Source organism: Lissotriton helveticus, chromosome 3_1 (assembly GCF_964261635.1).
Source record: "Lissotriton helveticus chromosome 3_1, aLisHel1.1, whole genome shotgun sequence".
Lineage (NCBI taxonomy): Eukaryota > Metazoa > Chordata > Amphibia > Caudata > Salamandridae > Lissotriton > Lissotriton helveticus.
Window position 1 is genome coordinate 799,842,810 of NC_136061.1, and position 26,244 is coordinate 799,869,053.

At 45.7% G+C, this 26,244-nt stretch overlaps 1 protein-coding gene across 3 annotated transcripts in view; it reads left to right on the top strand.

Annotated features, from left to right (window-relative positions):
- The window catches only part of NUCB2 (nucleobindin 2), a 449,912-nt gene that overhangs the window by 123,488 nt on the left and 300,180 nt on the right, over nt 1–26,244 (top strand). For all 3 annotated transcript variants that reach the window (XM_078681045.1, XM_078681047.1, XM_078681046.1), the window contains exon 5: nt 14,657–14,760. In XM_078681045.1, the coding sequence (XP_078537171.1) occupies nt 14,657–14,760 (104 nt within the window). The remainder of the gene's footprint in view (nt 1–14,656; nt 14,761–26,244) is intronic.

Consider the following 26,244-nt stretch of genomic DNA (forward strand, 5'->3'; position numbering starts at 1 on the left):
CATCGCAGGGAGTTGTGATGGGGTGCCCTATGGGGTCAGATTGATACTTCTCCATTACAAACTCTTGAAAACCACTTCCTAAGACGCTTGTTAGCTGTCCCCGCTGCCACACCCTCTATTATTGTGCACAGGGAAACTGGATCTCCGTATATATGTGATTTAATTAGTATGGCCGCATTAAATTTGTGGCATCGAATCTGAGTTAGGGAAGAGACTTATTTTACGAGGGATATTATTTTAGATTGCATGTCTCGAGATGGTTGTAAAAAAATTCCCTGGTTAAGTTACATGGCTGGTCTTTTAGAGGACTGCGAATTAACTGTAAATAACTTTATTCTGGAAGATGCTCAATATCCCAGTAAGGCTGAATTAAAAGGGAGATTGTTGAGTGTAAGGGCCGCTCGTAGAGATGAGGCTTCTAACTCTTAAGAAAACAGTTACTTGTTATCTTGAGGGTCCCATGGCTACGGGTTTACAACCATACCTCGTTTTTGTAACCAACGTGCAACATAGATTCTACCTAACCAGATTACGATTGTGCTCCTTGCATTTCTTATTTGCATTCCCTAAAAGGGTTAAGTGGTGCGCCATCATGCCAAATTGTCTGTGCGATGGAAGGTCCAAACAAAGTACCCTTCACTTTTTACTGTTTTGTAAGTTTTATATTGATATTAGAAAAATGTATCTCTGTCCTATTTTTAAATCTAATTGCATGTTTTCCTATAAAACTGCTTTTAATTATTTACGGTACCTGGATAATGTTTCAGCTTGTAACGCCGTTATCTGTAACATATTGATGGCAATGAAACATAGGAATGAACTTGTTCATTTGGAAAGACTGAATTATGAAGCAACGCAAGCATATTTGTTTAGCTTTGTGCTTATTTAATTTAATTTAAATGATGAATTGATGTTTTCTTTTTAATTTAAGATGTGCTTCTTTTTAAACTATAAATGGATTTTAGTTTTTGTTGTATAGCATGCTTTTGTGGACATTTTGGATGATCCGAATAAAACTTGTTTTGACTTTGAACTAAGGGACTCATAAGCTGATCGAAATCCGGGACTGGACATTACGTATTGGTAAGGCATAAATCCAATGCCCTCGTAAACTGACAGTGGAGGCATGAAAATACGGGTTGCACACAAGTGAAATATACAAAACGGAAGGATAATCCATAAGACACGCTGAGTGTCGCAAGTGGCCGTGTACTAAAGCATTCATGCATCCGGTCACAAAACAATTGCAGCCGGCCCGGTCTGTGCAGCACCACAAGAGAAGCAGCCATTGCATAGCAGGCCCAGGATTCCAGTGGCTAATGCCAATATTAAGGGAAAACTGCCAACGATGCTGGAAAAGATAGAATGAATGAATTAATGCAGGTATTAAACCAAATATATTCTGAAAAGAAGACACAAGGCCAGAACACACAGCCGTAAAAAAATTTGCTAGGCCTTGAGTAGTCGACGCACTGAAGATGCGATGTATTAACTCCCCCAGAATGTAGTGGCAAGTTTGGATTTAAGTGTTTGAATTTCAGTGGCTGCGCTAGCCACCTGGAGGGTGACGGTTTCTCTTGCGGAAGTCGGTGCAACTTCTCGTTGCGTTAAAAGTACTTTTAATCTTCTGAGCTTGTTGAAATCTACTTTCAAAGTTGGTATTGAAGGCCAAACAGAACTATCCAGCAGCCTACGCGGGGATGGAAAAAGCTAATTATTGCAACAAATTACGCTCTGGGAAAACGTTACAATGTACGGTTTGCCAGCAAGCAAGCCGTAGCATCCTGGTTATTTAAAATAAGCTAGCTACCGTTCGCAGGCAAAGTGAACTTGGGAATGATGGCGGGCACTGGTTTACCTTTCAAAACACATACAAGGTTCGAAGCTGGAATCACAATCCTCCCCGCTAAGGTAAACCGCTGTATCTTCACTTAAACAATGGTGATTGAAAGGCAAGGAACACAGTTCATGTAGAAAGGTATTACCAAGGGGCTCAAAGCGACCTTCTGGAAAATGCTTCATACAGGAGCTAAATTGAAACAGAGAGAAAAGTAAAGATATGACGCCATGGATTAACCAAACTTCAGAGTCGGGTTCTTCTACAGAAAAAGGTAAAGGATCGATTTTTTCAGTGTGCAGAAGAGTGTAGGTAGCATCTTTCATGGACATGAATTGCTGTTTGTCTGTTAAATAAAAGGGTAAAAACAAATCAGTTGCATTCAAATAATCCCACTGTACTTTTCCCATTTTTAGAGTTTGCAAAGTCCATGCAAATTACATTACAGAACGCAGTTGATTCTGACCATGATATACTAGAGACACATCTTCTTGTACAATGTCAATAACAGAGGAAACAATATTACCTAATGTATATATGCAGGAAGACAGTGTATTAATACTGTTGTCGACAACAGCCAAAACATGTTCTAAACTTGCCTGGTCTATTTCCCGCAAACGAGATGCTACTTCAATTTGAGAAAGTTTCCAAATTTCATTGTATGCAGCGTATAGCCATTGTTTTGTTCTAGGAGCTCTAGGTCCTAAGACCAAATCAGCCAAATTAATATTGTTGGACAACAACGACAAGTGTTGTGTGATGGATGAGAGTGTAGAGTGCTGCAACCACTGTTGACATAATTTACCTACAGAATATGTTGTGACAGTATGAGAATCAGAAAATTTCGGGTCAGGTTTGTCTTGGTTAAAACCTAAGCCAGAGTTAAGGAAACCAAATTGGCAGGCATTCAAACTAGTTTGCCAAACTTGCCAACCCAGGGGGGGGTCCATGGCAGATTCATTAAAGGAATTGTTTTGAAATAAACTTTGTAAAGCTTCAGTGGTATAATTTGTATGTGTGCTTCAATCATTCTATTCAGCTAATGTTGGAAAAGCAGGGGCATTCATTTTTTAGCAGTAGCCAAACCAAAGCATGTGGTTTGGTATACTGTATTAATTAAAAACTAAATTTGTGTTGGGATGAGGCAGGCACGATGTAGGGCTTCAGAGCCTCGCACTTGCCAGTCCTTAGAACCCCAAACTGATTTTAGATCAATGGTGTCCTTCCAATGGTCATAACCCTTTATGGACAAAACCTGTTGAAAAGAATTGGAATATATTAATTTACTATGGGTTAACATGACCCGAGAGGAATGCTACTTAATTTGAAATATGACCCAGGATTTGATTTATCAAAATCTGCAAAGTATGAAAACTTTTTCTTTAGCGTTTTCAAGCTACCTTTTAATGGTGTAGGGTAATGTTCCCACTGAGTGTAATTTACAACAGGACGTAAAGTATTGGTTCTGTTTATGAAATGATGCCCATAATGTTGGTAACCGAACAGGTCGGCATAATTTGCAGAATTCATATACAAGTCTTCAGCATCAAAAACAGCATAATATTTCAAATCTGAAAACAAGGCTTGTATTGCATGCACATCCTAATCATCAGAACTTATGTCTTGTATCACCACATCACCCATAGAAACACGAAAGATGTATGGTACATTAATGAGCTCTGTCGGACCATGAACTTTGAAATCCACTTTATCCAAAACGATAGCATCCAAAACTGGGAACGCCGAAATGTTAACAAGAGTCTGGTCACGCTTCTTGATGTTGGAAGATGAATTGGGGGCCAAAATACCATCAACAGAGTTCACAGCAGAGCTTTCAAGCAAGTAGTGACCATTGAGGAGTAGGAAAAAAACCAGTTATGAATCCAATTGACATAAAAAGAAAATCATAATTAGTATCAACCAGATGTATGCCCACGGAGGAACCAAATAAGTCTGTTTAAACCAGGATAAAAAATGGACAATTTAGTCGGGTGCCTTGCGGAGGTGGAGGATGAGTCATAACAAAAACTGACATGGTGCAAATGACTATCCGGCAAATCATGCAAAGACCCACTTGTTGGATGTGTGTGTCCATCATACACGTTGCAGGAGGAAACTGGGGGAACAGAAGAATTGTCAACAACAGGGTCCATATCGATGACCGTGTCGTGTGGCATATTGGATGACGTTCCACTTTCATGAATCCGCGAATTCGCGCGACAAAAAAACAGCAGGCGTCACAATATTCAGTATCGGACAGATGTTGTAGCTTGACATTGTCCTCTGAGATGTATCTGTTGTCTTTGCGACCAGGAAGAGGAGGTAAAATTACTGTTCGAGTACCCTTTAAGCCAAGCACTGGAACTGATGCACAATAAGAGGGACAAAATTCTTTTTTGTTCTCCACCTCTTCTCGGACCAGATCTCCAACATTAGGAAGTCAGCCGACCACCGGTTTCAGGAGTGCTGCATCAGTTGCTGAGGACAAATGTTCAGTAGCAAGTCACGGGTCTCTTGTAGGTTCTGTAACATAGTAGAATGATTATCTATGTCAAAAGTCTCAGCAGCCACCGCAACGTCTAGACCATCAAGGTCGGACACAAACATTTTGATGCCAAAGAGCATTTTGTATGGGGTCCGCCCACCCAGATGTCTTCTAGGGAGATTATTAAGTGCACGTTAGATACCGTAAAAATGAGTTAACCAGTTCCTGCCAGTACCTAAGAATATAGCTGTCAAGGATTGCTTTAAGTCACGGCTCATTCACTCCACAATTAAGTTGCCCTCAGGCCTGTCTGGAGACAAACTGCACCAGCACCCCTATAGACCTCATCGCATCCTTGTATGCCTTAGAGGCGAACGCTGGACCTTGGTCAGAATGAAAGGTGCCACAGGTAAAAATCCCTACGAAGACACGCAAATCCCTAATGACAGTTCGAGCGTCAGCACTGCATTGTGGCCATACCCAAAGGAGTATAGTTGAATCCTTTCCATTGCAACTAAAATATATTTATATGTACAAACTTATATGTATTTATCTGAAGAAAATGGACCGCAGTGATCAAGATACACACAAGAAAAAGGGCGATTAGCATTGCAAAGCGGTGTTTGTGGTGGACATGTTACCGCACAAGGCTTAATTTGCTGACAGATGTCACAAGAAAGTACATAATTACGGGTCTGTTTATATAAACGATGCCACCAATAAGATTACTGCAAGATTGAAACCATCTTTGCGTGCGTTTTTGATTAAAGAGTGTCTGCGGTCCGCGTTGGGAATCAGCCGATCTCCAATGTCTGGTATTCTAGCAAAAGGAACTTCTTTGGGAGTTAACTCCTTGGGAGTTAGCACCTTCCATCAAGGACCCCCTCCTTGATGGAATGGATCCTGCACCCCCCCACATGCCTAGCGCCTTGAGACCCTCACGGGTGAGTAGTCGCGCTTTAACAAACTCCTGATTGATTGATTGACTGATAAGAATATTTAGAAGGGAAACCTTGTGGGTAATTGAGGCCTTCCTTAGTAGCAGCTATTGCTGTCATTATCAATCTTAATTTTGGATCTTGTAACGACTGCTATGGAACACGTGGCTACTGCAGATTTGGCTGCTTCATCAGCCAAACCATTCCAAAGAGCTTGTGCTCCCATATGCTGGTGGCCAAGAGTATGTATAACCTGTGTGAGCGGCAGACGTTGTTTAAGATCTGAAACCCAAAGCGCTTTATGCTCAATAGTGCTGCCTTTAGAATCTCGATAATCATTTTGAGACCAAAAGAATAAGTTGTCATTGAAAGACTGAACACAGTTTTAAGAGTCGCAGACAATGAGAGTCGAAACATTTGGATCAGCAAACTCGAGAGTAAGAACCAGAGAGCGCAGCTCAGCCACTTGAGCAGTACAGTCTCCCAGTGCCTGATGATGCACTATGGAAGATTTGAACTCTCCATTCACCATTGTACCTACTACAATGGCACAAGCCGCTGAGTAAACCTGTTTAGAGGCCGTGGCCTGTTGCGTTAAACCATCGGTATAGATGATACATGTGTACTCCTCCAAAGGAAGCAAAGACAGGGGAGGTGGAGGAACGTGTTCACACTGCAAGAACTCCTGTGCCTGAAGTGCGGGATCAAAGATAGAGGTGACATCCGGGTACGTCAAGGAAGTAGCCCATTGTATCCAATGGGGATGCAAAGCTTTTGAGTTTGGCACACTAGCATTTGCCACTGCTTCAAAGCAGGGTATGGTATGACCACCAAATTGTGTTTTCCCTGTGCCAGTGCTCCTTCCTTTAGGACCGCCATTTGCACAGCTGTCAACTTTTTGAACAGTCGAAAACCTAATTTCGGCCGAAGTGTACAAATGTGATTTGTATGCGATAGGTACTGTCTCCTTCATTGTACGTCAAGTAAGTGAAACCTACTGCACCTGGCACGATTGGTATCACTAGGTTAGTGTGGTTATCACGTGTCAACAAGGACTTAGATTCAAGCAAATCAGATTGCAAAGAAAGTAAATTAGCAGAATGTTCTGGTAACCAGCTGGTTTTTGAAAATGTAGGATGTATCAAGGCATAAAGTGGCTTGATACGCTGGGCATATTATTCAGGAATATAAGAACGCCCGAAATTCAGAAATCCCAGCAAAGACTGAAGTTTTTTCAGGGTAGTTGGAGACTGCAAATGTGCGCATTTCTCCAGAAAGTGGGGAGCCAAACCCTGACCTTCATAGCCCAAAAAAAAAGCACCGCATAACATGCGATGTGGGATTTTGCAAAATTGAATTTGTAGCCATAGTCCGCAAATTCTAGAATTATGCGTTGAACAGGGCACAGATGCGGCCATAGTTTGTCGTCTGTGAGATAGATATCATCCACATATGACTATGCTTCTGGGTCTATGTTGTCCAACAGAGAGACCACACGTGCTGCAAAAACCCCGGGGCCATTTTTGTACCCCATAGGCAAACGCCGGTATTTATTTCTGTTTCCCACTGGCTGTGAGCTCGGTCCATTGACTGCATTCAGGGGACAGGTTGTGGTTATAAAAACTATTGGAAATATCAAGTTTCTTTTTATATTTTTTCCTATGCTGTCTACTAAAGCAGAGCTATGGGTATTCTGTAACGCATGGATCCCACAATGAGAGTTGAAATGCCGGTAATCAAAAACTATGCTGTATAACCCATCGGGTTTGGATACAGTAAAGAGCGGATTATTAATTGGAGACACACCTGTTTCAATCACTCCTTGATACTCCAACTGGGTAAGAGTATCCGCAACAGGACCTTCGGCTTCCCGCCTTATGGGATAATGGGGTTGTGGTAGAGGCATAGACCGCAATGGAATATCATGTGGTGGTGAATCTTTATCCCAGCCAACATGATTACGGTACACAGCCGGTGCCAGGGCCAAAGCCCACTCCTCTGCAAAAGCCTCTGCATGCTCTTTGGGGAAGTAAAGCGAAAGTATCACAAGCTCGCCACGGCTAGAACAAAAGGTGGGGGCCAATCTGCCTCCGCTAGCAGAATGTCATAGGAAGCAGTTAGATTCTCCCATAAAATCCCTGTGATTACACGCTCAATGTCACCCTCTATACGAAAAACCATGTTGTGCAGTCGATCCGGGGGAAGGGGGGGCGGCAACCCGGGTGTCCGCTGTCTCCACAGTAATGAAAGTATCAGTTGCTGTCGCCTCCAGACAAGGACTCCATGCCTCCCGCACTTTTGTAACTTACGCTGCGCTGTCTAGCAGGGTTACCGCCCAAGTCCAGTCCAGCAGTCGTGTTGTCACTGTCTGAGGCATATCTCGCTGTCAAAGCTGCAACTTTTTTCTCTTGAAAAGGGGCACGGAAGCGTGGTTGTTCCTTCTGCTTCCCCTTGCCATCAAACTGGCGAGGCTGATCACGTCCCCTTGGAACTGGCTGACTCGTGTCAGGATCCTTGCTTTCCCCACCACCGACTTGTGAGCCGGATGAGTCCTGTGAGGAACGAGGAGAACGCTGATCAGGGACCAGAAATCTATCAGGAGTCTTAATTTTCGTGTGGTCGCGCAAGTCATAAGTACGCTCAGAACAATCATGTGACGGTGAACCAGCCCGCGACCCTTGCTTCTGTTGCTGTTGCTGTTGTTGCCCCCGTTTTTTGTGTCTCTAGTTCTTTTTAGAAAAGACTGGGGGTCCATCTGTGTCAGATGGAACGTTCGGCTGTGTTTGAGCCTGTGTTCGCATTTGAGTAAAAGGTGTATTCCCCAAACTATTGCGGCCAATGGTTTTATAAACCTTTGCAATAATTTTGGGTAATTTGAGTGGTTTGCCTACTTCAGGGACTGCTGCCAAGCCGTTAGCGACTTCAAAGCTTACTGCATCGCCCTTGACATTGACAAGGATCATATCAGCCACCACTTCAAACACCCCCACCAGACGCATCCCCAATTCCACAGCCACTTCAGCGCCATGCTCATCTTGAACACACTTAATCACGGAGGGGAGGACTGTCATAGAGGGAGTTCCGAAACACTTCAAATACACAGCTGCAAACACCTTTCCCAAGGTGTTACAATCAGCTAACTCTGGAATCAAGTCCTTAGGCAAACTAATAGTCAAAATTCAGTGTTTTTCTACATGAGAGGTATTCACAAAAACAGCTTCAAGCTGTCCAAATTTCTCGGCAAGCCTAAAAGGCAATTCATCCTTATTTGTCGGACGCTTGCCCATTACCGAATTAACCATAACGGGACTGATAGTTACCCCACTGCCCCTGTAGGTTGCACCACAACTCCAGGTGGAGCCACCTGGAAAGTATGCAACACAAACTGTATAACAGCTGTATGTACTCTAATCAGAGCAGTATGCAACACGGCCAGCTCATCGAGCGAAGCTGTCGTTAACCCACGCGGGTGAGGTGCATACCCAGCTGACACCGGCCATGTGGCCCTTTCAGTTGTTAAAGGACCTAAGTGGACCGGGGTGAATGTGTGAAGAAGGGCGCCAGTAAACTAAATTCGGTGTTGCCAAGCTATGAGCAGAACCTCAAGGGTCCGATAGGGTTGATATGCAACCGGAACAGCAGCAGCGGTGTATTCATGAAACACATAGTCGTCCGCTTCCACCGCCGGAAAGGTGACCCAAGAGTAAAAGACTTCAAACAGATATGCAGGATCTGCTTCTACTACAAAAATCAAAGACACCCCTGCATCAGGGACTCCATAATTATTTAAGAAATCCCTGAGTGGGGCACTATTGTGTGCGGCAATGTTATGCCCCATCACGAAAAGTAGGAAGTACAACTTAACATCTGGCAGCACAACAAGGGCTAAAAGTATAAAGAGAAACCATTTTTGTAAAAATTCAAGCATAAAAGAACCTATAAAAACGTCAATATAGGAGGTTGCACCATCACAGCTGCCTCCGGAGGCAGAAGTGAGGGTATTGCGGACAAGCACTACTCCAGCGTCTCACAGATAAGAACCAGACCAAACGTTGGTTGCACCATGTTGCGGGTATTCTGCATTTATACAGACCTATGCACAGGAAAACGACCTCAGTGAATAGGGTTTGTACCAACCTACCACATAAGTACCCAAACTCCCAAACTGACTAGCTATAGTGTCTCATTCGTTCTCCGTCTGCAGTGAAACTACCAAAGATTAGACAACCCAGAACACGTCACTCTATCTTGGGAATCGCGGTAGCCAGACACTCTTTCTCTCACTCACTCGTACTTGTCCACAATGCGAGTAATCTGAGACGCGCTCTATGGTGCAGTACACAAGCCAATACTAGCAGCAAAACGCTTAAATACAATATAGTCAGCATTGTTACACTACCATAGAATACAAACTGGGATATCATGTTATAAAAAACAGTGGAAAAGGACTGAACGACCTAACCACCCTCCCCGTGGTAAGAGATAGTTTATTATAAAAAAGAAGAAGACCTCTGGGCTTTGTCAGCAGGATCCCATACCTCAAGGCATAGATGCACTGTTCACATCTCAGGACAAGCAGAGCTCTTCTCTTGGGAAAGGTGTTTCTCCAAGTGCCTCAATAATTGTTGCGCTTGCAATATTAAAGCACACGATTTCCAATAGTGCAGCTGTGCGTAGCATGTTATGTCTAGGTGTGAGGGACTGACCAGAACGTAATAACAAGGGTCATTGTTGTTTAACCTTGAACACCGTGTGCAGACTAAACCTCAGAGCACAGCAGAGAACGTGCAAGGTAGACAGTTCTCATGTGAAAGGGGCACAAACAGGGTCTTGTGAAATATATGCATTCAGTGTCGTGTGCAAAAGCGGCTTCATGACAGCGAAGCTCATGCTAACTTAGCAAATGTCGACAATGGACCTATAAGCCATGCTACAGTAGACCCAAAAAAATATTGGTTAACGAAGGTTGTGTTAAGAGGGGAGTGGGATTTTAGGGTGGGTGAAATGTGAGCAGGAGTGGGAGTCTGGAGAGTTTACTCCACAAGTGGCTTCACAAATCGATGAATAAATACAATCTCCTCCAATCATGTGAAGGCTTTAATCTACATCAATGGGTCACGGAGCCAACACATAAAGGAGGTCATATTCTTGATCTAATTTTCTTTGAGGAACACTGATTAGAAGATCTGAACATTCTGCCCGTGGACTGGTCGGACCATCATCTGATTAAATTCCGTGTATGTAACCTGAGAATGAATAGCCCAATATTCAGTGAGGTGAGAAACTTTGTCAGTAGGTATTGGAAGTCTCTTCTAAGAAAGACAAAAGCCTCCCCAGCGTTCTCTCTAAATGCATGTTTTAGGATAGACACACAGGTGGAGGAGAACTATGCAGCTGTATGTGAACAGATCACAACCACGCTGGATCAAGCTGCCCCTCTAAAAAAAAATCATAAGAAAGTGGGCAGACCCTCTGTGCCATGGTTCAGTGAAAAACCTAAAAATGTGAAACTGCAATGCAAGCAGGCAGAGAGAAAATGGAGATGGGCCTACAAACATGAGGACTAATCTATCTGGAAGACAGCAATTATTAGCTATAAAAAAGAAATAAATATAGCAAAGGTTGAATACTTCTCCAATATTATTCTGAAAGCACCTATAATTACAAGAAGCATTTTTTAAATAATGACTGATATGATCAGCCCAGACAGTGCTAAGAGCGAGATTCATCTTACCCAGGACCTCTGTGACAGCCTCGCAAGGTTTTTTTATGATAAAATTAGAACTATCATAGATGGCTTCAAAAGGGACAATATGCCAGAGGGGGTAGAAGACCCCAGTGGTCACAATAACAGAGACCAAATAGACACAAAGAAGTCAAGAGAGTTGGGGATGGAGATCATAAATGTATTGTCCGACTTTGAGATAGCATCGGTGGAGGAATTCAATAGAATGGCCTTAGGTGTACCTCCGGCTCACCTATTTATCCCCTGCCACACAAAATATGGAAGGAATTGGGAACAGAATTATTCCCAGTACTCCGCCAGATCTATAACCAATCTCTATTTAGTGGTTCAGTACCAGCTCGCTAGAAACGGGCACCGGTGACACCTCTCTTAAAAAAGGCAACACTTAGCCTTTGCCGCCACCATGATGGGGGGGCGGGGGAATTGGGGGGGTTGTTTAATTGTCAAAATGCAAGGTTAGCCTCCTGTTGAGGCCATTCAGTCTGCACGAACTTGCCAGGAACTGTTCAGCGGTCATGGGTGGGACCTATTATAACTGTTGCTTGTCATATAACGAGGTCCTGTTGACTTCTGCACTTAGTCTCCGGATAGGGGGGCCCTCCTCGCTGACTCAGCAGCCGGGATATGTCTACGCTTGTGGTCCTGCAGTGGAGTGCCTCCCCGATGGAGGTTTCGTGGACACTGTCTTTAGTTGCCTTCCATAATTGCCCTGTCGTCAACACGCATGCTCTCCCTTCCTTGTCGACCCTTTGGTTCTGGCTATGACTGTCACTGCATTGTGTATTACTGTATCCTTCAATAAAAATATTTTTGAAAGAAAAAAAAAAAAGGCAACACTCGATCCAGCTAACCCTAAAAACTATAGGCCGATCTCCTTGCTGCCTTACCCAATAAAGATTGTAGAACGACTGGTTAGTAGACTACTCTCAAAACACCTGGAAACTAACATTATTCTAGAGGACGTGCAATTTGGTTTCCGTCCTGGACACAGAACAGAGACCGCCCTGTTGACTGTGATGAACGATCTTCGAATGGCTGCAGACAGAGGTTAATCAGCGGTACTTATTCTACTTGACCTGTCTGCCGCATTTGACACAGGCAACCATGAGATTCTTCTAAACAGACTTGAAGAGGTGGGGATAGTAGGCACGGCCCTTAAATGTTTTCAATCCTACCTTTCAGATAGGAGGCAGGCAGTGACCGTTCCCCCTATCAGTCTGAATTTAAAAATATCACGCATGGCGTGCCCCAGGGTTCAGCGATCATCCCACTATTATTCAACATCTACATGAGACCTCTGATTGCTGTCGTAAGGGCGCATAATGTTAACATCATAAATGATGAGGACAACACTCAACTTATCCTATCCCTAGAGGGAGAACAATCTATACCCATGGAAGTGTTTCATGATTGCCTGCGAGATGCAGCACAGTGGCTAAGAGAGAACTCATTACAATTCAATGCTCTTAAAACTGAGATCCTCTACTGTGCAGCAGGGAAGTCTCCCCCTTTACTCCCATGAACTTCTGGCCACTAGCCACAGCTACCCCACTGAACTCTTTCCCCAACACTATTTAACCTTTTTATATGGAACCCCTAACAGTAATACTTAACCCAACATCTCTTTCCACATGTATGCAGATGACACACAGATTTATATTAAGATTTCGTCCCTGGAGGAGATCAAGACCATGAATGAAGCATTAAAGATGACCGTTCAATGGTTAACAAACAATCAGCTTAGATTAAAAATGCAAATAACAGAATTCCTAGTAAAATCCCCCCAAATGTTCTTCTGATATAAAGGATTGGACCAAGCTCATCACCGCCCTCGAACATAGTGGACTCCACCAAATCGCTAGGAATCACGCTGGATGAGAACCTGAACATGCAAACCCACATCAACTCGTTGGCTAAAAATGCCTAGTTTCACCTTAGGTATCTTAGAAAACTGGAACCATTCATAGAAACGTCGGACCTCAAAATGGCAGTCCAGGCAAGAGTCATCTTGAGGATCGAATACAGATGTGCAACACTATCAGGACTTCCCAAGATCTCAACAGCTCCTCTAAAAGCCTGTCTCCGTGCAGCTGTGAGACACATAACAGGTTCTAGAATATGCAACCACTTCTCCCCACACTTGAAGGCTCTGAATTGGCAACCATACAAAGCCAGAATCTAGCTCAAACTGGCTTGCATCACACACAAAGTGACATATCTTGCTCCGAAAATTGATATTTCCTGAGGGGGCAGGCATTCCTGGAGTGCCAGAGATCAACTACTGTAACCTCTGTCCTTCCGGAAGAAGAAAACTTACAACAGAACTTTCTCTGGTGCCACGCCTTGAATCCAGAATTCTCTGCCTTTAAACATTAGAATGATCCTGACCACGTCAAGATTCAAGAAAAGGAAGCTAAGATCTTTCTAATGGGCAAATTCCTACCATAACTATCTTCAGAGCAAGCAGCTTAATGTTTGATTACCACCTGATCCCTACAGGTAAGTTAACTGCTAGCCTCAAAAGACCATCTAAATGAAGCAGATTGGGAACTATTCTACACTCCTTGTAGAGTCTAACCAGATGCCAAGTATAACTGTAAGGTACAGAATTATTATGGATTTCACCCGAATGTCATTTTTTAAAATACTACTCATCCTTTCGGCTCACACACTATTGTAATCACTTATATCTTTTCTTGCTCCTAGATTTTAATTTGATGCTCGAGAGTGATGTATAAATGCTTGCTCCGGAACCGTTACAACAGGAATACTATATCACTGTGAAGCTCGCTGATACCCTTAAGTGTCATGTTTGCGCTATATAAAACACTAAATAAATAAATAAATACTCCCCCAAAAAAAGATGGGATGACAGGGAAAATAAAAATAAAAGTTCTGAAGAAAATGAAAAAATGGTGTAGGCATTTTAATTTTTTTACTGTAAAGATTCTAAATAATATTTAACAGGGTAGGAAACCCACTGTTGTATGGATTCCAATTCCTGTGGGTTTTATTTCTATTTTGCTTTTTAAGTAGGTGGATTCCGAATTCTTTGGTAGATTTCCGGTTGTATCGTCGATAGACTAGTCCTGTACTGTTTTAGTGTATGATATTGCAGGTTTTGATTTCTGTAGACCCCTTAGCTTTTACACCAATAGGCATGTGATTTTAAACCATATTTAAAGTATAATGGTGTATATTGTCATTTTTTTTAAAGGTGAAAGCAGTGAGAGGCATCATTGTCCTTATAGTTGAGATTCTCCTAAAAAAAGAAATCCTTTATTTCTGGTTTGATTTTCTGGCACCTTCTCTGTGAGTGGGTGGCTAACAACCAATATTCATGACGGTTTATAGCCCAAGCTTTCACAATCTAAAGAGAAAAAATAAGGAAGCTCCATATTTCAAGCACATTAGTTATGTAGGATACCTTACATAAAAGTGTTGCATCCTCTACATAATGAAAGATACTAAATTTTAACCTGAAGTTCAGGATATTCCCAATATGTTTTACCTTCATGTTGCATTACATTTTCCCCTCAATGGCAAATTAATTCTATCAAATTTCAGAAACTCCACATACCAGTTCTTTATTATTGCTTTAATGAAAAGCTAATCTGATTTAGTAACAAAACTTTATTTTATTCTTTCAGACAATGGCATCAACCATATGAATCTTCTTAAACAGTTTGAACATCTCAACCACAACAATCCAGACACGTTTGAGACAACAGATTTAGATATGTTGATAAAAACCGTGAGTGGTAGATGTATTTTTCATTTCAATGTCATTACAAGATTGTACTTTTTGATGTGCCTTGCTACTGTATGTTGCTGTAATGTTTATTGATTTCCCAATCCAGCTCCATGTTTACCAGTGGGACAGTAGAGCTTAATTGCTGAGTTAATTGCAATAGAACCACTACTGTTAACAGCTGTAATGTGAGTGTAAGACCAATAGATGTCTATACTATCTGCAGCTATGAATTACTTTAATTGCATAGCAAACACAATAAGATGATGAACGGAGTGCTGAAACTTTTCAGCCACCTACAGTCCCAGATCTAGGTTTAATCCAAAATCCTTCTTCTGCTCACTAAGCCACCGCAGTTAGGATCCAGCCATATGCAACTCAGTCTTGACCCTGCTCCTCATGCGAACAGTCCAGCCCGGACTGCCAGGCCAGGTCCTCCCTGGACCGGAAACCAGCATTCTGGGACTGGTTTCGGGGTCTTGCCCCTCATCAGCCAGGGTAGCTTGAATCCAGTGGCATAGTGAGCAAGGGACCCATGTCTGGGCATACCCCGGCCACTTGGGGCAAACATAGCAAACACAATAAGATGACAGACGGAGTGCTGAAACTGTCTGGGTCTAAACTGGTGTGGCTTGGTGAACAAAAAAGAACAGTGGATTTAACGCAGATCTCTTGACTAGGGTGGACATTTTGATTTGTTCTGCGTTCTGTCCATCATTAGGGTGTCTATTACTTTTAAAGCAGTCATGTCTAATTTATTTATGGTGCCTTGTTTTTATGACTTCAACAGACAGCTGATTGTTGAATATTCAGTTTGTGCTGGGACCATTCTGAGGAAAATTTTCGATTGTTTTATTTACTTATACTTTCTTGGTTCTATGCTTTCATGCTTTCATTTACTATGTAAATCAAATATATTTCTCCTTTTTTCTAAATTCTTATGTTTTATGTGCCATCTCTTCAGCCGAGGACAAGGTTTTACTATGACTTCTTTGTTTGAAACGTCTGGGGGTTTTCAGGCTTAATGTGTGTTTCTTTTGTGTGCAGACTCCTGTTTGTGTGTCTGTACGTACATGTGTATGTGTGAGGCTTTCAGAATATTTTTTGTTTACTCCTGTCATGAAACCTCAAACCATGAAAGTGTTTTTTAGCACACAGGTGGATGGCATTCCACCCCAACCCGCACACTATTTTTACGCTGTCCTCCCTGCTCAAAAGCTGGTCACCCTAACTAGAGTGCACCAAGCATGTCCAGGTAATTGCAACTGAACCCAGATCAAATGGATCAAAAGGTAGTAAAACTGCGGTAACGTCTTTGAGGCAGAGACAGGGCTGCCATGTTCATGTTTCAACAATCTGTAAAGGTCTGGACATGAAACTTAAACAGAACTTTACATATACCAATCTGTGTTCATTTTTAGCGTGGCTTTTCTGTCTTTGTTTACTTTAATTATCAGTTCGAGGTAGCTCCAGAACACACTTCAAAGAGAGCTCTTTTTTTTAAACTTTATTTATTGAAGCATTGCTTATGGAGCACATAATATAATCACAGTACAATGGCAGCGCTTCAGGTCGAGAACCTAACCAGTCTGCTCAACGTAGCAAACTTTAGCTGCATAAAAACATATGAATTCAGTGATTGGTTACAGTACCACACAAATTAATCCTGTCTTCTGAGGTAATCGCATAGTAAGCAAGTCCGAGGTTTATACAGTAGGGCAGGGTCATTAGCACAACAGGCAGTCATTCCGAGGCTTGCTCCGTTTGAGCCCACAAGTATTCCCTGAAGGGGGCCCAGATGTCCTTGGGTCTGGATGACGTTGGCAGTTCTTCTGCATATAATTCTAGCTGTTCCTGGCAATAGGCCATATCTTTAAGCCACAGACTCACATTTGGTTTCAGTCTACTATCTCTCGTAAACAATATGCGCCTTTTGGCTAGTAACAGAGCCACTCGCACAAAGCGACCCACTAACGATTTGTATTGAGGGGTGTAGTTTATTAAGCACTCTAAGGGCGTACATGGCAGTGCCTGGCCCCTCATCTTGTGTATCAGGGCAGCGTCTTGCTCCCAGTAACTGAATACCGCCCCACACTGCCATATCTGAAAGAAACAGGTTAGTATTAGATTCCTTACCTTAGAATATCCCCATGCGTCAGACTGGATCCGGAAAGTTTTGCATAGCAGTACCCCTGCACATTGGTAGGCGTCGTCCGTGGCTCCGCGGCCGTCGTTGGCGCTGTGATGACGTCGTCGGAGTACTTGGATGCCGCCCTTGTGTGCTGACGTCAGTCCTTTCACTCCTTTTGTTGCCAAGGAAGGGGCGCCCCCACACGTTCTGCCAGCCACGGGCCGCAGCCTAACATCCAGCGCGGCGGCAGATATGGTAACCGCCATGGCGGTGGCCTGGGACAACGGCGAGGCCAGTCCACATCCACCCCCGCAGCATCCGCTTCAAAGCCCTCCTAGTCCGAGCTTTCAGGCCCATTCGACGCCAGTGGGGGGCAGTGTTCGCCATCACCTCCTCCACTGGCGCACAATCACATCGGACAGGTGGGTGCTGCAAATCGTCCGAAGGGGCTACTCCCTCCCCTTCGAGGCGACCCATCCAGCCATGCCACCGCAATACCACCGCGTGTCGGGGGATCACTTGAATCTTCTGCAGGAGGAAGTTACGGCCCTCTTGGCCAAGAGGGCCATCGAGCGCGTTCCTGGGCCAGAAGTAGGGTGTGGTTGCTATTCCCACTACTTTCTGGTTCCCAAGAAGGGCAAAGGGGGCCTACGCCCTATCTTGGACCTCCGGAACGTCAACGGCTACCTCCGGAAGGAGAAGTTCAAGATACTGACTTTGGCTCAGGTCTTAGCTGCCCTAGACCCAGGAGACTGGATGGTAGCGTTGGACTTGCAGGACGCGTATTTCCACATCCCCGTCCGTGCGGTTCACGGTAGGCCACGAGCACTTTCAGTTTACCCTGCTCCCCTTCGGCCTTACCAGCGCCCCTCGGGTGTTCACGAAAGTGATGGCAGTGGTCGCAGCTCATCTGCGCAGATTAGGGGTGTCAGTCTTCCCCTATCTCGACGACTGGTTGTTGAAGGCGGGCTCGCCCCAGACAGTCGTCAGCCACCACAAGACTACGGCCGACCTCCTGCACCTGCTGGGGTTCTCCATCAATGTGCTGAAGTCACACCTGTGCCCCTCTCAGAAGCTCCTCTTCATCGGAGCGGTTCTAGACTCGGCGCAGTTTCGGGTTTATCCTTCCGAACAGCTGGTTTGGGATATTCAGGCTCTGATTCCGATCTTTCAGCCTTTATCCCGAGTCTCGGTCAGGTTGACGCTGCGGCTTCTGGGGCTGATGGCTTCCTGCATCCTTCTGGTGCATCACGCCAGGTGGCGGATGCGGGCTCTGCAGTGGGACCTGAAGTTTCAGTGGGCCCAGCATCAGGGCAACTTGTCCGACCATGTCTTGATCTCGGAGGGCACTGCAAGACAGTTGCAGTGGTGGCTCACGGACCGCGATTGGGTCAGCGGCAGATCCCTCTCCCTTCCCCAACTGGAGAACGTAGTTGTGACGGACGCGTCCCTCCTGGGCTGGGGGGGCCACACGTGAGAGGCGGAGATCAGAGGCCTCTGGTCTCCGGCAGAGTCCCGGCTCCACATCAACCTTCTGGAGCTGCGGGCGATCCGACTTGCGCTGAAAGCATTCCTCCCCTCTGTTCGGGGGAGTGTAGTGCAGGTGTTCACGGACAACACCACCACCATGTGGTACTGCAACAAACAGAGCGGGGTGGGGTCGTGGACCTTATGCCAGGAGGCTCTGCGTCTCTGGCAATGGCTGGAACATCAGGGCGTGACCCTGGTGGTTCAACACCTGGCAGGTTCTCTGAACGCCAGGGCGGACAAACTCAGCCGTGGATGCATGATGGATCACGAATGGCGTCTGAACTCGGACGTGGGGCAAGGCCTCTTTCAGCAGTGGGGAGAACCTTCGTTAGATCTATTCGCCACCCAATGTCATCAGTTCTGCACGTTGGAATTTCCAAGGCGGCACTCGCTCGGAGACGCTTTTCATCGTCAGTGGAGTTGCGGTCTATTGTACGCCTTACCGCCTATACCACTTCTGCCCAGAGTGCTGAAGAAGATCAGGCGCGACCGGGCCCAAGTCATCCTTGTGGCTCCGGACTGGGCACGAAGACACTGGTATCCCTAGCTACTCAGCATGTCAGTCGATCCCCCGATTTGTCTGCCTCTTCAGGAGGATCTTCTGTCGCAGCAGCAGGAGACGGTCCTCCACCCGACCTGTCCAGTCTCCACCTCCATGCGTGGAGATTGAGCGGCGGCAGTTGAGGCCATTTGACTTGCCTCCTGAAGTCTGTGATGTGATTCTGGCAGCCAGGCGTCCCTCCACAAAATCGGTATACGCCTGCAGGTGGAACAAATTTGTGGCATGGTGCACAGCAAAGGCTGTGGATCCACTCTCTGCCCCCTTTCAGAGGTTCTCCTCTTTCTGCTTTCTCTTGCGCAGCAGGGCTCTACTCTGGGCACTATCAAGGGCTACCTTTCTGCCATTTCCGCCGTTTTAAGGCTACCTGATCAGCCCTCTCTTTTCAAGTCCCCGGTTGTAAATAGGTTCTTGAAGGGCATCACTCATATGTTTCCTCCTGTTCCTTTTGTGATGCCTCAGTGGGACTTGAACCTTTTTCTTACGTATTTGATGTGCGCTCCTTTCGAGCCACTTCACAATTGCCCTCTTCATAGTCTTACTCTTAAGACTGCTTTCCTGGTTGCCATCACCTCCGCCAGGAGAGTGAGTGAGCTCCAGGCTCTTTCCTATAAGCCTCCTTTCTTTTCTGTCCATCTGGACAAGGGTGTGTTGAGAACGCGTCCCTCTTTCCTGCCCAAGGTAGTCATAGCCTTCCACATCGGGCAGTCCATCACCTTGCCCACCTTCTTTCTGCCTCCGCATCCCTAGAAAGAGAGGCTCCACTGTCTGGACCCAAAACATGCGCTCTCCTTCTACCTTGATCGCACACTCCAGTTCCAGGTGGATGACCAACTCTTTGTTGGTTACGTGGGCGCTAAGAAGGGACTGGAGGTGCACAACCGGACCATCTCTCGGTGGGTCGTCTTGTGTATCTAGGCATGCTACTCTTTGGCTAAGAAGGAGCCTCCTGTTGGGCTAAGGGCCCATTCCAGTCGGGCCACGGCGGCTACTACGGCCCTGGGTCGGGAGTCCCCTTGCACGACATCTGTCAGGCAGCTACGTGAGCCTCACTACACACGTTCGCAAGACACTACCGCTAGGACAGCAAAGTCCGGAGAGATGGCTTTTTCGACCGTTCCGTTCTCCAGGACTTTCTGGTGTGATTATTGGTTCGCAGACCCACCACCTGGGTTGGTATTGCTGGGGTATCTATTGTAAGGTAAGGAATCTAATACTAACCTGTTTCTTTCAGATGCACAAGTTACTTACCTTCGGTAACGATATATCTGTAAGCAACAGTAGTTAGTATTAGATTCCTAACTGCCCCACCCATCCTCCCCGTTCTGCGAACCGATATCTAGGGTTAAGGTCATCTCTTTGAGGGTCCTAGTTCCATGGCACCAGTGTTGGTTTTTATCATGGCTCTGCGTTTCTGGCGCAGAAAAGCTGTGTATAAGAACTGACGTCCGTGCGCGAGGGCGGCGTCTAAGTACTCCGACGTCATCACGGCGTCAACGACACGACGGACGCGTAGCCGCGGACGACACCTACTGACGCGCAGGGGTACTGCTACGCAAAACTTTCCGGATCCAGTCTGACGCCTGGGGAAATTCTAAGGTAAGGAATCTAATTCTAACTACTGTTTCTTACAGATATATCGTTACCGAAAGTAAGTAGGTGCAGAAAGTCAGCCTCATCATGGCCACATCTCCTACAGCAGGCCGAATCGCGCAGTCCCAGCTTGTGCAACTTTTGGGGGGAGTAGTAGACCTGATGTATGAATTGAACGTGTATGATGCGTAGATTGTTTTTCGAAGTTAACCGTCCCGTCAGTGTGCAGACTTGTTCCCACACTACATCTGTAATTGGGGGAAGCAATATCTAATTCCAGCGGGTCAAGCTCTTATCGAGCCCTATAGCTGTGTTCCCTTGTATCGCTTTATATAGTTTCGTTATCAGTTTTTTCAGGCTAGGAGCAACTATCACCGTCTGTAATGCCTGAGACACTGGTGGTTCATCAGGGAATGTAGTGTAATGAGCCATCATCGCTTGACGCAGCCGAAAGCAAGTGAATTGAAAAAGTGGTGTGTATGTTACCTAAGTCGTGATCAGTTACATATTCCATGTAGAGGTCACCCACTAGTGTTATTCCCACCCACGGCAGTTTCATCATTGGACCTTGTTCCTGAGCTACAGAAATGGCGGCATGCCCCTGTATCGGCAGATCAGGTGCATACAGTGGAAGCCTGTTAGTCCTCCTCCTGATTTCATGCCAAGCCCTCACCGTGACGTCAATGGTTTTGATCTCGTTTCTGGGCGTATGACACTTGACATGAGTGAGGACACCTCTTAGTGGCACTGGATATGCGTCGACCTCTTCTACTGCCACATAAGGCAGAAAATCATGTGGTTTGAACCAGAAGTAAGCATATTGTGTCTGGCTACATAAATAATACACGTAAAAATCCGGAGCTTGCAACCCCCCCCCCTTCAAATGTCTGTGTAAGGGTATGCCAACTGTTTCTGGGCTGCCTATTCCCCCATACCAATCGCAACAGCTGAGACCGAAGGTGTTTAAAGAAATGTTTTGTTAGGCAAACAGGAACATTACAGAATAAATATAAAAATTTCGGAAGGATGATAATCTTAATTATAGCTATGCGATCTGACAGAGAAAATGGCATTCCCACCCATCTATCAATCTGTTCTGTCAGTGTGGTGTAGGCCCGGCCATAGTTTTCCTTAACCACCACTTCCGGGTCCCGGTGGATCCACACCCCAAGATATTTCTCTGGGTCTGCCGACCATAAGAGCGGGTATTCTAACTGTGGCGAAGTGGTGATTTGTGTCAGGGGAATTATGATAGATTTTTCCCAATTAATTTGTAGCCCTGAAAAGAGGCCGAATATTATATATTCCCGTATCACTGAGGAGAGGTACATGTGGGGTTCACGGACATAGACCACCATGTCGTCTGCTTAGAGAGAAATTCCCACAGGCCGATTGTGAAAGTTCAGTGCGGCTGCTCTGTGCCCCTGTTATGTGCCCCTGTCTGATTCTACATGCTAGAGGTTCTATGATGAGGGCAAAGAGGATAGGGGACAAAGGACAGCCCTGTTGAGTGCCTCTCTCTCCACAGGAAATGGTTCTGAAGTGGCCCAACCAACCCGCACCCTAGCTGTGATGTCAGTTTAAAGAACTTGCACCCATCTGATGAATACTGGGGGGAAGCCCATCCGACGAAGCATGAAGAAAAGGCACCACCATTCCACAGAATCAAATGCTTTTGCAGCATCCAGTAACACAGCAACCGCGGGAAAATCAGGATTTAACACAAGAAGCATAGCAAATATAGTACGTAGGTTAGGGGAAGTGGAGCGCTCAGGGATGAAACCGGACTGATCAGGGAGAATTAAGAGGGGCATGAGGGGCTGCAATCGAGTGGCCAACACTTTCGCCAACATTTTCGCGTCCAGATTTATTAACGAGAGGGGGCGATATAAGTCACAACTCATCTGGGACTTGTCTTTCTTCAGCAGAGTAATTATGAGGGCCTGTCTGAGGGAAGGGGGAAAATGGCCAGTATCATGGACTTCAGCATACATCGCTAGCTGATGGGGGATAAGCAGATCCGCATAGTGTTTATAGAATTCCGCAGTTAGGCCATCGGGCCCCGGAGCCTTATTGTTAGGTAGAGAGAGTATGGCCTCCCTAATGTCGTTGTTGTCTATGGGCAACCCCAGATATTTCCTGTGGCTATCGATAGCCACGCTATAGCCGTGTCCTTAAGGTAATCTGACATGTCCTCCTCCGTCATACCTCCCCTAGTGGAGTACACTGAGGCATAGAACTGTCGGAACTGCTCTACAATTGCATCATGTGTGTGGTGCGATATGCCAATTTATCCACGAGGTGGTCGATAGGGGGGGTTTGCTGACCTACGTTGCAGTCTATCCACCACATTTTTACCTGGTCTACCGCCCTCTCCATATGCGCGGGCAACATGGCGTTTGGACAGGTATTTAATTTCTGTTTCTGCCAGCGTGTTGTATTCCTCTGTCAGCTCACGGATCTGGGCTAGTGTTACCAGAGTGGGATCGTGTTCGTATTGGACCTCTAATTCCTTCAGTCGCCCCTCCAACGTCGACAGTTGTCCCCTAATATCTCTAAGAATCCCTGTAGTCATCCCGATACATACCCCACGGATCGTCGCTTTAAATGCCTCCCACAGTGTAGCTTGGCTGTTCACTGAGCCTGTGTTTAATTAGAAAAATTGCACTATATTAGACCGTATGGTATCTGCAAAAACTGTATCTAGCAGCGACGACACCCTGAATCTCCATGTGAAGAGTCTATGTGGAGCGTCAGGCAAAGTCATTTCAAGTACAAGAGGACTGTGGTCGGACAAGGTCCGAGGGAGAATATCAACCTTCGCCACCCATGCATTCGCATCTTCACTATGGAGCCAATAATCTAGGCGAGACCAGCTATTGAATGCTGGCGCTATGTGTGTACCAGCCAGCAGATCTGCATGCCTCAACCGCCAAGAGTCTACCAATCCCAACTCCGCCATGGCCCCTCTGATGGAATGGGCTACTTTAACCATGCGAGCTCCCGTCGGGTCAGATTTGTCGACTAATGGGTCTAGGTGAGTATTAAGATCGCCCCCAATAAAATAGCAGACTCCGGCCATGAGCGCAATACATCAAGCATGTCTAGGAAGGGTGTAGAATCATCTACTACAGGGCCATACGTGTTGACAATGGTGACTACTGTCAGACCTAGCTTACCCTGCACAACAGCCCACCGGCCCTCTGTGTCTACACACGTGTGAAGGGCCTGAAAAGGCACCCCATTCTTAATGAGAATGAGCAGACCTCTGGCGTAGGTGGAGTTCGATGCAGCCAGCCTATAAGCAGCCCACCTGCTAGCTATGTTACCCTTGGTATGCTTATTAAGATGGGTCTCCTGCAATAAAGCAATTTTCACATCATGCCTATCTAAGTGCGCTGGTACGTGCCTTGTCTTTATTGGTGTATTCAAACCTCGGACATTCCAGGTCATACATTTAAACGTACTACCCCTCGTTTGTGACAGTAGCCCGCAAAGCGGTAACAGACAAAGAATCGAAAGTGTACGTGGCAAGAAACATAAGGAGCATTCATATTGTTGACATACCAATCACAACAGCTGCGGCATAAAACATATGAACTGTCCCTCCCTCCCACCACCCACTTCAGCTGCCCCAATTTGCTAAAGGTTCCACCCCACTATGCCCCAACACTCAAGGACACCAACCCAGTAACTCGCAACCAACTTTGAACCCACTGGGTAGTGCCTAACCAAAGTAGAGGTAGAGAACATAGTGAATGGGGAATACCCATGAGGGGACGTAGCGGCGCAATACACCCCCTGATCTTGCAGGGAGGGGCCCCAGGATTGATATGGTATCCACCATACCGCAACCATCCCACCGATCTAGAAAGGAAGGGACTGGAGCGTATTGTTAACATCCGGGTACATTATTACTGCACAAAATGTCCGCTCCGGCTACGTTCGGACTCAGAAAAAAGAGGCAATACATGCACTGTAATGTATCAATCAAACGCCGCATAGTGAACAGTGTGTGGAACAGACCCCAGTTTCGTCCATATTTGAGAAAAGCAAAGAGGAACCCCACCACCCCCCCTAGTACACTTAAGGCGCGGGAAAATTAATCACTTGCCGTCGTATTCCACCAGTCAAATCTCCATTGGTGCCACAGCGTGTAACAAAAGAAAGGAGGAACATACATAGTCACATCAGATTCATAGGCAGAACGCTCAGTCATCCACGTCTGACGTATGAGGTGGGGAGCTCTTGCGACGACGAAGCGACTTTGCATGGTCCATAGCCTGCTTGGGATTCGTGAATAGCTTTACTGTATCCGCCTCCCCAATGCGCACCCGCGCTGGATAAAGCATGGCATAAGGGATGTGTTCTTGCATCAGCAGTTTTTTAACCCCTAGAAATTCTTTCCTGGCCGCTTGAACAGTGGCTTTAAAGTCTGGAAAAAACGTGAGCACATTTCCTTGGTAGTTGATGGTTCCCTTTTGACAAGTGATGCGTAGAACCTGGCCCCCCATCTCGGTGTATATACTGAAAACCACTCTCAAAAACATCAAGTCCGGCTCCCCCAGGGATCCGATTCCGATTAAAATAATCAAACAACTGGACGATCGCTCCTTGGAAATCATCACGGATACGTTTAACTCCTCGTTTGAACTTTCTACAGTTCCGACCCTCTGGAAACATGCCATGATAACGCCACTGCTAAAAAAGCCCACAGCAAATCCCGAATGTCCTGCCAACTACAGACCCATATCTTTGCTCCCTGCCTTCTCTAAATGCTTGGAGAGACACGTCCAATCGGTCCTATCCATCTTTACCGAAGAAAACTCGCTTTTACACCCCTCACAATCGGGTTTTCGGGCTGGTTTCTCGACTGAAACCACCCTTCTAGGGGTTACGGAGCACATCCGGAATCTCCTCGATAAAGGTCAGACGGTCGCGCTCGTACTTTTAGACCTGAGCACGGTCTTTGACACCATATCCCACCAAACCCTCATCAAGGTGTTACACAGAAACGGTGTTCGCGGAAAAGCGCTTGACTGGATCCGATCATTCCTGGCGGAACGGTCCTGCCAAATAACTTCCTCACTGGCCTGCTCCGACACCTTCAAGGCCCCCCACTGCGTGCCACAGGGATCTATACTGAGTCCCCTGTTTTTTAACCTTTACCTCCGACCCCTAGCGGACTTAGCCGAAAAATCTGGGCTTACCCTCATGACCTACGCCGACGATTCCCAAATTATTTTCTCCCTATCTGAATCCTGTCCGACATCCCCTTCTCTCCTCAAATCAGGGCTACAAAACATCCTTAATTGGATGAAAAGAAACCAATTAAAGCTCAATGGAGACAAGACAGAGATTCTCCTCTTAGGAAAACGTCAAGATCTTTGGAATCCTTCACACTGGCCAAACCAGATGGGCAACTTTCCTACCCCTGTGACTCAAGTTCGTAATCTAGGAGTCATCTTGGATAGCTCCCTCTCCATGAGCCAACAGGCCAACAAAGTTGTTGGCCTTTGCCTTACCATCATCAAATGGCTGAGGAAAATTATTTGGATGCTGCCCTCTTCCACGCAAAAGACCGTAGTCAATGCCCTCATTACATCACGGCTTGACTACGGCAACATTCTGTACCTTGGCTCAAACAAAGCGGTAGTCAGTCGACTACAACTTG